The sequence below is a fragment of the Pomacea canaliculata genome, linkage group LG11 (genome assembly GCF_003073045.1).
Source record: "Pomacea canaliculata isolate SZHN2017 linkage group LG11, ASM307304v1, whole genome shotgun sequence".
NCBI lineage: Eukaryota > Metazoa > Mollusca > Gastropoda > Architaenioglossa > Ampullariidae > Pomacea > Pomacea canaliculata.
This window is the reverse complement of record NC_037600.1, coordinates 507,009-522,223: the sequence shown is the minus strand read 5'-3', so window position 1 is coordinate 522,223 and position 15,215 is coordinate 507,009. Positions and strand designations below refer to the sequence as shown.

At 41.5% G+C, this 15,215-nt stretch overlaps 1 protein-coding gene across 3 annotated transcripts in view; it reads left to right on the top strand.

Annotated features, from left to right (window-relative positions):
* Positions 1-15,215, top strand: part of LOC112575822 (hemicentin-1-like) — an 87,181-nt gene that overhangs the window by 61,706 nt on the left and 10,260 nt on the right. For all 3 annotated transcript variants that reach the window (XM_025257860.1, XM_025257859.1, XM_025257862.1), the window contains exons 49-65: positions 978-1,148; positions 2,094-2,264; positions 2,785-2,955; positions 3,302-3,472; positions 4,333-4,503; positions 5,164-5,328; positions 6,697-6,840; positions 7,020-7,157; positions 7,444-7,599; positions 8,671-8,874; positions 8,998-9,060; positions 9,172-9,291; positions 9,941-10,072; positions 10,440-10,559; positions 10,916-11,035; positions 12,876-13,007; positions 13,833-13,961. In XM_025257860.1, coding sequence (XP_025113645.1) covers positions 978-1,148; positions 2,094-2,264; positions 2,785-2,955; positions 3,302-3,472; positions 4,333-4,503; positions 5,164-5,328; positions 6,697-6,840; positions 7,020-7,157; positions 7,444-7,599; positions 8,671-8,874; positions 8,998-9,060; positions 9,172-9,291; positions 9,941-10,072; positions 10,440-10,559; positions 10,916-11,035; positions 12,876-13,007; positions 13,833-13,961 — 2,478 coding nt within the window. The remainder of the gene's footprint in view (positions 1-977; positions 1,149-2,093; positions 2,265-2,784; positions 2,956-3,301; positions 3,473-4,332; positions 4,504-5,163; positions 5,329-6,696; positions 6,841-7,019; positions 7,158-7,443; positions 7,600-8,670; positions 8,875-8,997; positions 9,061-9,171; positions 9,292-9,940; positions 10,073-10,439; positions 10,560-10,915; positions 11,036-12,875; positions 13,008-13,832; positions 13,962-15,215) is intronic.

Sequence of the window (15,215 nt, the reverse complement as noted above, 5' to 3'; positions counted from 1 at the left end):
CCCCCCTCCCAGTTTGAACATGATAACCAAGTAAATACATTTTTGGCTTTTGAGTCCAAAATATTATTACATGATTTTAGGAAAAGTAGTGGGAGAAGTATTTGTCACTTATTTTGACATGTTTAATTATGCTAATAGGCATTAACTTTATTGTGGTATTAGTATTTGTAACTGTTTTCACCTGTTATTTTTTTTTTTCAAACTTTGACAATGTACATGTAACAGGGTAAGATTCGGGCTTTTCCCCAATCTCTCCTCAACAACACAAAAGACAACGCTCTCGTGGGTTCTAGATTATATTTCTGATGCCAGTCGATGCTGCTGGCTCTGGCAAACCTCGATCCAACACACTTTCTGACCTCACACCAACTGCACCCCACACCTCTGCTCTGTCTCCTTATATTTGTAACCAAGTGATGGTGTGTGAGGGGGTCGAACAGTGACCACAACAGTCCAGCACTCAGGAAGGCAGTTGCACAACTCTTTAATGCAGGCTAGATCCACAGTCACGGCTGCGTCACTTGTCTTGCGCTTTCACTTCGCAGTTTTCTCCCCTCTCCTTGCATCTCAGCTCTCCCCTTATATACCTCTGGGTCACTTTTCGCGGTCTTATGCATCAGCGCTATTTTCGCGGTCTTATGCATCAGCAGATCTATTTTCGCGGTCTTTCACAATCGTACCTTTACTTTACTGGCATGCATCAGCATTTTCTGCCTAACAAGCGCTGGACTACCGGCCCTCAATCGGCGACCACCCACCATCGCCGCCCCCTCGCCCACACACTACCATATACATAACGTGTGCACATAGATATTTACTTATAGAGAGATTTCATTTTTTGGAATATTATTTTACATTTCCTGTTATGAGTTTGTTCTTGAAATGGTTTGCATCTGTCCTTGACTGTATGTTTGTAATGATTGTTTTTGATCATGAGCTGGTCCCTGCTTGATACAATATATAGCCTCTGCTTGCAGTGCATGGTCGTTACTCTGACTGGGGTGCATGGGGTGACTGCAGCGTCACCTGCGGACTGGGGGTGCACTATCGAACAAGAGCTTGTGACAGCCCCAGACCTGCCAATGGTGGGAGAGACTGTGTAGGGGAGAGAACTGAATCTGCGAGCTGCCAACCTAGATTATGTCCTGGTCAGTATTGTTATGTCCTTTAATTAAATCAGATGTGATTACATATTCTTCTTCAGCATTTTTTGTATTACAGTAATGTATGCTGCTGCTATAACTATTACTAGGATGATGACTTTTACTACTTCTGTAGCAAAGACCTGTTCTTGTTGTGAAACAGGCTTGAAATGAAGATTATAAAGAGAAAATAAGTAATTGGATATCTTATCAATATTTAAATACAAGATATAGTTTGTGAGAGAAAGAGAATCAGAAAATATTCTTGTGGAAGAAATTAACTTTAATACCTGCGATAAATATGGATGTGTTAGGAAGGGTATGGGATAAGGAGAAGATTAAAATAGTGAATAAAAATGGTTTGTGAGACCCAGAATGTTCAGATCTAATGCATGCTACAGAGTTACTTGGAGACAAATACTCAGATGTTCTTAATACAATCTTCTTAGTGTACTACATTCTTCACATTGCTTATAACAGGGATGCCAACCTACGGCCTGCGGGCCATATCCAGCCCGCGAAACTTCTGCCCACAGTGCAGGAAATCGGCATGTTAGTAATAAAAGAAGACCGAAAAAAAAGGGAAAAAGTATTTATCCCCACTTAGGGGCGTCTCTCAATCTTTTTTTCGATGTACGAACATTTCGATTCAGTGCTCCGACTTGGTGTCTCTACGATGCAGCCGGACATTCAGAGGTTTGTTTCGGGAAAACAACTTCAAATATCCCACCAATTAGTACATAATTAATGGTAAGTACAACTTGTTTCTAATAAAAATGGTATCTGCTCTATTTGTTTTCTTTTTTTGTATTTTTGCGGTGAAGCGGCCCGTGACACGCATGTCAGAAATGTGTATGGCCCCCAGGCTGAAAAAGGTTGGGCATCACTGGCTTATAATAATCTATTCTTAGTGTAACAGTGTAACAATACCAAAATGTGCTTGCTCTACAGCTGATGGCCAGTGGGGCAACTGGCAGGCATGGAGTGACTGCACCACCTCCTGCGGACATGGTCAACGGCACCGACAGCGTCTCTGTGACAACCCATCACCTCAGCCTGGAGGTCAGCCATGTGATGGCGATAACTGGCAGGTGGATCTGTGTATGCAGCGTCAGTGTCCAAGTGAGTCACACAAGGGTCATGGCATCTGTGGGAGAGAGAGGAGATAGTTGTCAGAGCGCCTGTGGGAGGGAGAGGAGATAATTGTCATAGCGTTTATGGGGGAGAGAGAGATCGTTGTCATGGTGTCTGTGGAGGAGAGAAGAGATAGTTGTCATGGTGTCTGTGGGGAAGAGAGATGGATCTCTCAGATGAGTTTAAACTCATTTGCAATACTACCTTGATTTTCAAAATTACATAGGCACTCAGGTAATGTATAAATAGAAATGATAGCAATTTAGAGTTTTAATTAAAATTTTTGTTAAATATGCCAGTCAGATAAAAGCCTTTCATGTGTCTTTCTCAAGTTCTTAGCAGCTGTCCTAGAGGAAGCTTAAACAGCCTTGTCGCCATGTTTGTCAGTTACAGTGACTAGACAGTTTGCAGTCAGTCCTACATGACATGCCTAACAGTTAGGTAGTGCCGATGTTACTGTTGCTGCATTAGATGGCAACTGATAGACCTGATGTTACTATTGATACAGTCGATGGCAACTGGGGAGAGTGGGCCCCTTGGGGAGCTTGCAGTCAAACTTGTGGTGTGGGACAGCAGCACCGCCAGCGCCAGTGCAATAACCCCCGACCTCAGTTTGATGGTGCTGAGTGCCGTGGCAGTGGAGACGAGTCCCGTCCTTGTCAGAGTCAGCAGTGCGCAGGTGAGAGAAGTCAAGATCTGGGGTCGAGATAGATTTTCAGCAGAGGAGATGTTGTTGTACAATAATCATAAGAAACAAAGTTAATGTTAGATAATAATAATAAAGTGAGAAGTGAATCCACTGTAAAATATTTCTACAGAAAGCAAGGGAAGTCATTGGGAAATAACATTTATAATGGTGATTAAGAGATAAATTAATGAAGATGAAGAAGAAGCAAGACTTGTAACAAAAGTTGCTATGCAATGTTGGTCATGATAATACATCAGGGGTATGATTTGTGCCATTTAACTGTTGATGTAATGGTACACACTTTGTCTCATTTGTGTGGTGTTGTTTCATGTGGTAGTGGATGGTAACTGGGGCTCATGGTTGCCATGGTCACCATGCAGTCTGTCATGTGGTGGTGGTGTACGCTCCCGACAGAGACTGTGTGACTCTCCCGTTCCACAGTTTGGCGGCACCGAGTGCCTTGGTAGTGATAGGCAGCGGGATTATTGTCACAACGACCCCTGCCCAGGTAACAGCTTAATCTTACATCACAACTAGATTAAGCTGGTTTATGCTGGTCTTAAATTTCACTGTCCAGGGAAATTTCATCTGTAGACTTTTGTTTATTTATATACACACAGGGGTAATATGGAGATGTTAATGACTAATTTGTCAACTCACAATGCTTGCAATGCTTTCCCCATGTTTAGCTCAAGTTTATATTCACTGTATCTTGTCTTTTGTATTTTGTCGAGGAACATATTTCTGCACCTTTGTCTTTTCTCTTCTGTAGTTTATGCTATCACCCTAAGCCTGACCTTTGTCCCTCATTTCATTACTTACCTTGTCTTACCCAGACCTTCCTTTAGCTTGATGCTGTGCTTTGATCCCCGTCCTTGAGATATGGCAGTGAAGAACAATAAAGACAGTCAAAGTGTTCTTTCAAAACCATCCATGAAATAATGATGTACGCCATATATATAAAGAAACTAGTTTCATGTTTGCAGTCATTCATTCAAACAAAAAATAGCAATACAAGTTAAATAAGGAAAGAATGATGCAACAAATTTATGAGGTGAAATAAGATACAATAATACAATAATTTCACCAGGATTGATTTATCATTCTCCAAACAGTCCTGCTTTTTTCACACCTTTACCATCCAGATGACCAAACATGAAAACCAGAGCGATGGTAAATGTGGGATGATGTAACTTAATTATTCAATATACATACTGCACCACCCATCCCCTTGACAACAGTAAGGACCGTGTATTCAGTGTGCATAATGCACCACCCATCCTCTATACCTCAACAGCAGTGACAAGCATGTCTTCTTTGACAGATCAAGAAAGGAATGATAAAGAGCATATAGTCTGTTTGTTGCAGTCCATGGTAACTGGGGAAATTGGGGAGCCTGGGGAGAATGTTCCCTTACTTGTGGGGGAGGTCAACGCAAGAGATTCCGCACCTGTTCCAATCCGCCACCTTCTAGCAGTGGTCGTCCATGTGTGGGCTCACCTGAGGATGCAGATGCCTGCAGCGTACCTCCATGTCCAGGTGAGCAGAGAAGACTGGGTCATGTGTAAGTAAGAGGAAAGACTGGGTAATGTATATGCCCATGTTAAGATGAGAAAAAGCGCAAGAAGAAACCCCCACGTCCAAGTCTGCGGCCTTACAGCTGCTAGAAGAAATTATTTACTGCAAACATTTTAGTTTTTAGTCAAGAGCCATTGCAAATAATTCAGCTAGCATGCTGGTCACGTGTAGAAGTATGGTGATATTTCACTCAGTAGTAGACAAACCAAATGTTTGTGATCTTATATATCATGTTTGTCACTTGTGCAATCTGACATACACAAATGTAGTTACTGGGGCAGTCTCACATAATGACAATGACAATTCTCTATTAACAAAGGGTAAAATAAACAAGAAAATGCTTTTTTTCCATTTAATCCTTGCCTTGTGACATATACAAGTGTAGTTGCTGGGGCAGTCCGACATACACAAGTGTGATTACTGGGGAAGTCTGACATACACAAGCAAAGTTACTGGTCTGATTTTTCCTAATTCTTGTTAACCAAAGTATCAGTCCACTCATGTTTGGATGAAATGTATCTTCTCTGACAAAAAAGTGCTTCTACAGTTTTATAATTTGCTTCCCCTTATGCAAAAGCACCAGTTCTTTGAGTTGTCTGATTTTTGTTGTTATTTAAACAGTGGATGGCCACTGGACACCATGGAGTGAGTGGTCAGCTTGCTCACGCACTTGTGATGGAGGAACGAAGGAACGTTACCGTCTGTGCCAGCAAGCACAGTTTGGTGGACGACCTTGTTTTGGGGACACAACAGAGGTGGCTGCATGTGGCGTGGAGCCTTGTCTTAGTAAGTCAGGGAGGGAATGTGATGTGGATTGTCTGCCCACGTCTTGGAGGAAGTGTGACTTGGATTATCTGGAGGGAACATGATGTAGACTGTCTCAGTCTTAGAGAAAATGTGATGGGGATAATCCTTAGTCTTGGAGGGAACGTGGTGTGGATTGTTTAACAGAGCGGAATGTGAAGTGGATTGTCTCAGTAAGTAAAAAGGGAATGTGATGCTGGGAGTTTTTTTTAGGCTGCTCTGTATTTATTTATGCATAAGAGAGATCATTGCGCAGGCTTGTCTATATTTATTTATGTATAGGGCAGACATACTTGTGCAGCTAAAATGTTTTGTGCGGCTGCTGATATTTTAATATTATCAGGGCTTCTGCTAAGGCTAAATTCTTTGGGGTCCCAGGGACCCCTTCTTCAGATTTCTAAGGGGTCCCTGTTCTTTGCCCAAATTTGAAGGGGACCCCATTGATGAAAATTGAAGGGGTCCTCCGAACTTTTAATGCGTACTGTACGCAATTTTTTGCGTAAGCAGAAGCCCTGATACAAGATGCAAGGTCATCTTGGCACGCCCAAGCAGTACTCAGGCTGCAGCTAGTGTCAAATCATATTGACCCAAAGTAAAGCTTGAGTAATATCCTAAGTAATATTTTTATCATATAAGACTTATTATATATAATCTGATCGGCACCAGAACTTTCAGGTTGAAAAATAGTTTCTTTGCTGAAGCAATAGCTTTCCTGAACTCTGCGGTTGCTTGTGTCATGACCGATGCTAGTTGAATGTGTTCTTTAGCAGTCTGTGAGGCAGTGTCTGTGTCTGTGATAGAAGAGTATGGAAGAGAGAGCAAGTTAGGAAGAGGGGTAGTGTGTATGTATGTGCATATATGTATAGGATAACCCTGATTTTTCTTTCGTTTGTTTTGTCTCTTCCATCATCAAGTCATATTCCAAGTGCAGTATCATTTGGCCAATAAGCAAATTCTTATTCTTATTCTGAGCCTAAGTAAAGGTCAGAGTTAATCATTTGTGTAGAATATTCTAAGCCCAAGTAAAACTGGAATATGAGAGTATTTACTAATTTACATCGTTCGTAGTTAAAGCTCATGTAAAGTTAACCAAACACATTTTGTTTAAATTGGCAAATACTATCAAAATGTTCTATACATGTACAAGTTCTATCAAAATATTTTATATACATGTGTGAATACCATCATTGTAACTTCCACTAAGGCTTTGGAAAGATGATGATAATGAAAATTGAATTTGTGAAACACATTTCTTTCAATTTTCTATGAAAATTCAATGCATTGCACACAGGGGACTGCAAACAACATGACAGTAAACCATAAGCATCCCAATGTTGAAATCTGTGACAGGGTTACCACTGAGGGCAGAAGGCAACCTGATTGGCTATCTCAACAATGTGGACATTGTTAATTCCACCATCAATGCCACCATCACACCAGGAGACACCACTGCTGCCATCTCAGGCTCAGTCCGCAATGTGCCACCTGCTGCAGGTGAGTGTGTATGTGTTTGTGTGCGTATGTGTATGCGGTCTTTATGTAAGTGTGCGCATGAACACACTCGTGCGTGAAGTACAGCTGTTATGAGGACTGGTGTGCAAATTCTTTAAGGGTTGTTTGTTGTGTCTAACTGTGTTAGTAGACTGATTAAAGGCTCTGTGTGTGTGAGATAGCTCATCACCTCCAGCAGCTTATCTCACTGCTCAGCCCTGTATACTGGACGACAGCCACAGAGTTGGATGGAGCTGCCAATGGCTTTACCCTGACTGGCGGTGAATTTATGAGAGAAGTACAGGTAGAATATGCCACAGGTGAGCTATACAATCATACACTTATTCCTCATCATATTACGCTGAGGCTCCTCATCAAGATTGTCACAAGTAGCATCAAGTGTTTGGGTACATTCCACAATCTCTTTATGACGTTACCACTCATTTGTAATATTTCATTTTGCTTGCCCCAAAGCAGAAATGTAATGATAGCATAAATATCATTTCTATCAAAATTGTTTAATATAAAAGGGTATTCAGGTGTCAGAGTCCCATGGTGCCGAAGTGACAGTGCAGTACTTATGATAATGCAACACTTGTCTGACAGGTGAAATACTCAAGATGTCCCACTATGCCAATGGTGTGGATCGTAATGGTGTTCTCTCCTTTGACATCATCATTCGTGGGGAAGTGCCTGACCTTGGCCCCATCACCTCTGTGTATCTGGCACCGTATCAGGAACGGTACATTCAGACCGGACCAGGTGAGAACATCTTCCCAAGTGCATGAAAGGCTGTGTGAAATGCTCCTGTCCTTTAAACTGAATGTGTGTATTTACTGTTGTAACACTTAGCAATAATAATAAACAGGTGAGTGCCTAGCTTGTGAAGCATTTCATTTAATTGAACAGTTTGGGCAGCGTAGAGATTTTGTGGAAGGAAGAAGAGTATGTGTGCGCGTGGAGAGATAAAAATACATTTATATATTCATAAATCACATTAACACAATATGGATATTGTAGACATTTTATGGAAGGGGGAAGGGTGTGTATCTGTAGATAGACACACAGAGAGAGACATACAGGCGGTCCTCGGGTTACGTCAGCCCTGAGTTAGGATGTTTAGTGGTTACGACACATTTCCCATTAACTGTATAAAGCCTTGTTTCGACTAATGTGGTTTTACATCATAAACGTCGTAACACAAACTTCGCGTTTGATGTGCACCAAACATTATTAAATGTATTGCTGCAGTTCTCAAACGGTGGGGCGCGTTCCCCAGGGGGCGTGACGTGCTTACAAGGGGGGCGCGAAGGTGGTCATTTTTAAAAAGTTTCTTATACCGGTATTAGTGAAATTAACTTACATTGCTGGCTAAGGTGGGGGGCGTGCGGACGTACCTTTGGTCGTCAGGGGGCGTCACAAGTAAAAGGTTGAGAACTGCTGATGTATTGTATACATGTATGTGTTTTTTGATAATTACGGTGTTAGGATAGGATAAGTGCTTACAGTATGTTATTTACGTACAGAATGTACGTATGTTCCGACTTACAGCGAAAATCGGTTTGCGACAGGACGTAGGAATGGGACAACATCATAAGTCAGGGACTGCCTGTATTTATGTATTCATACATTAACCACAGCAATTAGTTATCTTGGTTAAGAGACACCTTTTACGGCAAACATCTTTTCTCCCAAAACCATCTGAAAACACATGAGCAATAATGTCAGAGATCTGAACTGAGCTCAGATATTTGTTATTTCAGTGACAGTCATTTCACAAGTACGTGTTAGATCAGTGCTTTGAAGTAAGCGCTGATTTTGAATGTCTGACAGGCACCATCTATGGACACTCAACACGGCTGATGCGAGCATCAGGGGTGACTCTACCCTATGCCTGGAACCACACCACAGTTTATGAAGAAGGGTTGGGTCATATGCCATATCTAGTGCAAGAGCTGCAGGCACAGGATCTGACGGTTAATATCCTACCAGACAAACGAACTATCTCATTCACACTCGATGCTTCAATAGCCCCAGGTGAGCAGCTCTGCATGCTTTGTATTTGTGTAATGTGTGCAAGTGTTCATATACGTGTGTATGATATGTCCTTAATCTAGACATTTACAGGCACAGTGCTATAATTATGTCTTGTTGTTCCAGGTAACCCTAGTAATCAGTGTCCAGAAGGATTTTTCCAAGACCAGGAGGCATCTTACTGTAACGGTAAGAATAGGCTACTGTTGGCATATAGATATGTATAGGTGTGTGTATGTGTGTGTTTGGGGGATGTGCATTTGTGTATTTGTTAACAAGTAACTCTTCTATCTGTGGCAGATGATGATGAGTGCAGCCGCATCTCCCCATGCAGCCATTATTGTCACAATGCACCAGGTAGTTTTTCCTGCTCTTGTCCTGCAGGCTTCACACTGGCTGCTGATGCCAGGACTTGCAATGGTGAGTTATTGTTTCATCTCGTGTACTGATATGTTAGTGTATACATTTATGTGTATCAAAATACTCTGAAAGGAGCCTAACTTTTTAAGTATTCAAGCTTTCTAGTTGGCAAAAATTTGTGCCACAGTGACCCAGAAATAGGAGAGTTGGTGGTGTAATGATGATGATGATGTCATTGTGCGGGATTGACTCTACCAGCTCTAATACCCAGCCATCTAGAAGTGTGTACATAGCTCCTGTGTCCACACATGTGCCCTAAAGATGTGTAAATTTGCAGCAACTAGCAGATGGAAAAGACAACTTTATTATGTCCGTATGTATTCTGTCATGAGTTTACAGCAACAAGCAGATGTTTAGGTGTAAAGAGACATATACTTACATTTTCACTGCTGGTGGTAAAGACCTCTGTCTCGTTTTCTGTCTGATAATGTTATCATGCTAATGGAAAAAGGCTTTTACAACACTCACCAGAGAGCTGCCTAGACACCTGTTGCCTCTCATCAACATCTAGCTGCTTAAGAATCTTATCATTAAAACTTGTAGGCCAAAGATATTTCTCAAAATCTGTGTCAGAGATCCTTTATGCATTTTCATCAGCTTATAATCGCTTGTGCTAGTGCTAATGATTACAGAGATATTATTGTTGCAGATATCAATGAGTGTTTGCTGGACGCCGAGTGCCTGCCAAACCAAGAGTGTATCAATACACCTGGCTCTTACCAATGCACCTCTCTGTGTGGTGACGGTTTCCGCCGATCACAGGATAGCCAGACTTGTGAAGGTAGGTTAGTAGATACCATACTCTTGACTGAAAATACATAGTGGGGGGCAATGAAGTGCAAAGACATGCAATAACAGCTGTCAGTAGAAGGTGAGACCACATGACAGATTAGCTGCCAACTACAACACTATGATGAACAGAGGGAGATAATCAGTGTAGTATGTGAAAGTCATTTATCTTCAGCATGGTGAAACTTGGTGTCTGGAACAACTGAGATGTGTGTGAAGAAACAAAAGATACTTGGTACTTAAACTTCAAGCTGTATATTGATACTTTCAATAAACAAGCTGAGCCGTGATCATACTTTCAATTAAGCACCTGAGTACTGAGTACTGATGTACTGAGAATGGGATATTGTGATCAACAGACATCAACGAATGTGTGGAGCAGCCCGACCTTTGTGAACGCAGCTGTCAGAACCTGGTGGGCAGTTTCCGCTGTTCATGTCCCCACGGCTACAGACTGAGTGATGGAGGGCGCTGTGTTGGTAAGTTGGGATCAGCCTGACCTGTGAATTTGTCAGAACCTGTTAGCTTCATTTTATCTTTATTGGAACTCTGGCTCTCTATCTGTGATGATAATCTGATGAATTGGTACCACAACTCTAATGGTAATCTGATGTATTGGTGCTATGACTGTATGTAATGGTAATCTGATGTGTTGGGTTTAGCATATACCAGTGATACTCTTTTGGTAGAAAACAGAAAAGGCACACTATTTCAATGTCATTGCTCACAATAGTTACAAAATTTCTTAAGAAAGAATCCATTAGAGATCTCTACAATATAATAATGTTAGAGTATTTCAGATTTTAGTTGTATCTGTCTGCATTACTGTTGTCAGATATTAATGAGTGTGAAAACCCTTCCAAGCCTTGTTCCCATGACTGTGTCAACATGCCTGGAAGTTATCGCTGTACCTGTCCTGCTGGATTTTCTCTTGCCAACAGTTACATATGTCAAGGTGAGTTTTGCTTAGTATATTTCTGCATGACTTTGAACCACAGAGCACAGATTTCAGGCATATTATTATTAGAACAAGTACCATGGAACAAGTACATCAACAGCAAACAGAGCAAGGTAACCCTCACCCACCAGCAATGAGCCAACCCAGCAAAGTGAGGTTAAAAGTAACCCATAAATGCAGAACTGAGAAAGACCTTCAACTGCTGCATTTTGATAGAACATCTATAGCCCCGGCAAGAACTGAGGCAGATCTTCAACTATTGCATCATGATAGACCATCTATAGCACCAGTGTTTCCTCAACTTTACGACAGCATTTGACAGAGTCTGGCACGAGTGGTTATTAAATGCAATGCAAACATTCAGTGTAGAAGAGGGTGTCATTCAAGTGATCAGTTGCTGTACAAATGTGGTGTGGACACCCATCCTTAGAATAGGTCTGAGTGGCAGGCCTTCAGCTGCATTGTCTATCATGATGCTTCCCTGATAACCAGTTTCCTGTAGCTGGTACCTTCTTCTTGTTGTTCCTAATCGCCCCCAGTGGAGCATAGGGCCGCAACCACACCCCGCCATCGGACCCATCCCTTTCCAGTTGGGACCATGTCATGCCAGCTGTCTCCGCCTCTCTGTGGACTGATCTCCTCCATGTCTGTCTGGGTCTCCCAACCCTGCACCTCCCCTGTGGGTTCCAGCCCAAAGCTTGTTGGCTGTGAGAAGATGGGTCGGCAAGCTGACTTCTCGAGGGCTTTCGCTAGCACGCGTCATAGGCCCTTCTGAAGAGGGATCTTCTCGTCCAGGCTCCTGTTGTGTTTCTGATGTATTTGCAGTTTCTATAGCTTTTTTTTTAAATAGGATGGAAGGATGGGGTTGCTAGCCCCACGCCCAATCCTTCTCTTTCATCTGGGTTTAGGACCGGCAGATTACCCGGGGGGTTTCCAGGCGAAGTTGTAACTGGTACCAGTCAAGGGCAACTAATTCTTGACTCACATCAGACAGTTGTAAAAGGTATCAGATTGTAGGATGGCAAGCCCCATCAGAGTATAGAACGATATGCGTCATCAGACTGTAGAATGATGTACATCATCAGACTATAGAGCATTTGTCATCAATCTGTAAAAACAATATCTGTCATGTATCACAGTAAATGGAGCTTGCTTCGTGTCTTTCCTACAGCCACCTGCTGCATCGACAGCTGAAAGGAGTTGACATGATGAGTGTGACTAGAGCGAGTAGGGTCATCAGATGTTGACTTGAGATGTGGCTAGAGCTGGTAGGGTCATCAGGCACTGGCATGATAAGTGTGACTAGAGCTGGTAGGGTGATCAGGTGTTGACGAGATGTGGCTAGAGCTGGTAGGGTCATCGGGTGCTCTTCTTTTATTTGTCTTTAACTGGTAGTCTGAAGCTAATCCAGAGGGCTGACCAGTCCACTGCCTGTTTGTGTTGACCTAACAGGAGATAGAAGAGAGGCAGAATATGTAACATGGGGTGGGGGTACCTCCCTTTTTCCACTTAATGCATACTTCAGCATGCCTATAGGGCCTCTGTGTAGTTTCCTCCTCAAGCAGTTTAGAGGTAAGTCTTGGTCAAATATCCTGGAGACACTTTGAGACTCAACAACCTTTAATAGGATACAGCCCTCAGAGAGTGCAGCACAACTTCCTAACTGTAGTGAGGTCTTGGTACAACAGGGGGAGGAATTAAAAATGACCAACTGTACTGTTTGCATTACTGGCTTGGTAGATGTATTGTGCATCTTGTGTGCTTCTTATTTTTCTTTTGTGTGTGCATTCATTCAGATGTTGCTAACCTTGTTACACATCTACCTTCATGTTTTCAGACAGAAATGAGTGTTATGAAGGCACACACAGATGCAGTGTTGAAGAAGAATGTATCAACACAGAAGGTGCCTATCAGTGCATCAAGCTGTGTCCGCAGGGATTTATCAGGGTTGCTAGTGGGGAATGTCAAGGTAAGCATACAGAGTCTGCAACAAAGACTACAAATGTTTGTCCCTGTTTCAGCAAATCCTTCCTTGGGGTAATGGAGGCTCCAAAAGTTTGCCATTATTTTAATCAAATCAAAAATCAAAACAGACTTTATTGTCTGTCCAGGAGACCCAGGACAGAAATTTGTCTTCGCTCACAAGGGCAGGCATACATACTCATACAGACATTACACAGAGTTAGGAGTAAAAGTTAGGAGTAAAAAAGAAAACTTTGTTACCATTTAGGGCATTTTGTGACCTTTTCCAGAACTTATATGACTTTAAGAGACTGCTGTAAAGTTTGTTGACATTGTTGTTAACAATAAGTATATTGTTGTTTACTGTGTTTACTGATTTACTTATGCTCAATAATAATTATAATAATAATTTGTATATCATTTGACTACTTTAGGCTTAGTGCACTGTACAATTAAATACATACTAAAACACAAACTGAAACATAAATATACAAAATAGACTCAGAATAAACATAGCACAGGTAGACTGAAAAATAAATACAAAAGCAAACATACCAAGATATAACAGCACAGCTTTAAAAATGGGAGATCCCACAGTCAAGGTGGAGAGAGGTCCTGGGACTAGCATTAAACTTAGCCCTGAACACTAAATTTGAAAGTTTTTTAAATAAACTTCTAAAAGTAACACAGGTGAGTGCAGAACACAGTCCTGGAACTCGGGAAGCATTGCGAATGTTACAGTAGTCTACAAATTCCCATTTCAATGCAGGTTACCAGCTACCCTGTAAGTACCTATGACAGACCCTCATGTACCTACACATCTTTATTTCAGACATTGATGAGTGTGCTACCAACATTCATCGTTGCTTTGGCAATCAGCGTTGTATCAACACAGACGGTGGTTATCAGTGCCAGTGTCCTAAAGGTTTCCAGACACGAGGACCTGGCCAGCCATGTATAGGTGAGACGTGCTTCAGGCTTTGTGTTCTTACTGATTTCTGCCCTAGGTGTCTCTACTTGCAGATCAGGAACATTCTTGATGTCCTCAATAAGCAGTAAAGTGAAGTGACATTATACTCATATTGTTATCTGCAATACTGGATCCAGAGACACTTGAAATTATCTGCCCCTTCTTTGAACACGTGTACAGATCAGGTGTGGCTTATAAATGCACTTCTTTCATAAATACTGGCTAACTCATCTGCTTTTTTAATTTTCCATCTTCATCTATGTTTTGCTGCATAGTTTGTATGCTGCTGCTTAAGTGTTTAAGTATGTGCTTTGTTAGATATTACGCTGTTCATATACTTGTGGTCTTGTGGGCACTGTGTACTGAGTTCATTTCAGTGGAAATGGATTTATAAATTCAGATATTACTATAGATATCTATTATAACTGTAGGTAACTTTATGTGCATATAACATGATCACACTATGTAAAGGTAGGTATTTACATTTTGATGTAAACTGTCTGCATGTAAATATACCTTTTTATCAGTTGCAGATATATGTGTAACACCATATATCACATGATAACATGAAAATATATTAGATAACAGTTTGTGTATATAACATTATATACCAAACATAGCAGCAGCATTTTATTTATCTATAAGGGCAATTGTAGCAGCTTGCTGTTGGCAAGTTTAGAACTTCCTGCACAGAAAAAAAAACTATAAATGTATGATTATGGTTTACAAGAAACAAGACATCTTTATTGTCTATGGTCACAAGAGACATAGAAATTTTTCTTTGTTGGCAGCTCAAAAAAAAAAAAAGTTTCTGTGAGTTCGTCGTAATCAGAGCAGCTGTCAAAGAACAGCTGCCAGTCTGTTGCCTCATAACAGCCCCGCAGTGCCTCGATCTTGTTGTGTGACCACTGCTTAATCTCTATGACTTTTAGTTTAGCAGTTTTCACTTTCTGTCGGTATCTTGGGATAAGATGAATCACATTGTGGTCGGATCTCCCCGTTGGGGGCCTGCATCTGCTTGTATAAGCATTCGAGATAGAGCTGTAACATTTGTCTAACACACGATTCTGCCGAGTGGGACAGCTAACATGTTGGTATAGGGAGGGTAATTCAGCACTAATATCACAATTGTTAAAGTCGCCTAGGATAAATACAGCCTGATAAATACAGTGATTATAATCACATTATGTAAACTGTGACCTTAGATTAACAGAGGTCAGCCCCTACTCTGCAGTCTAATATATA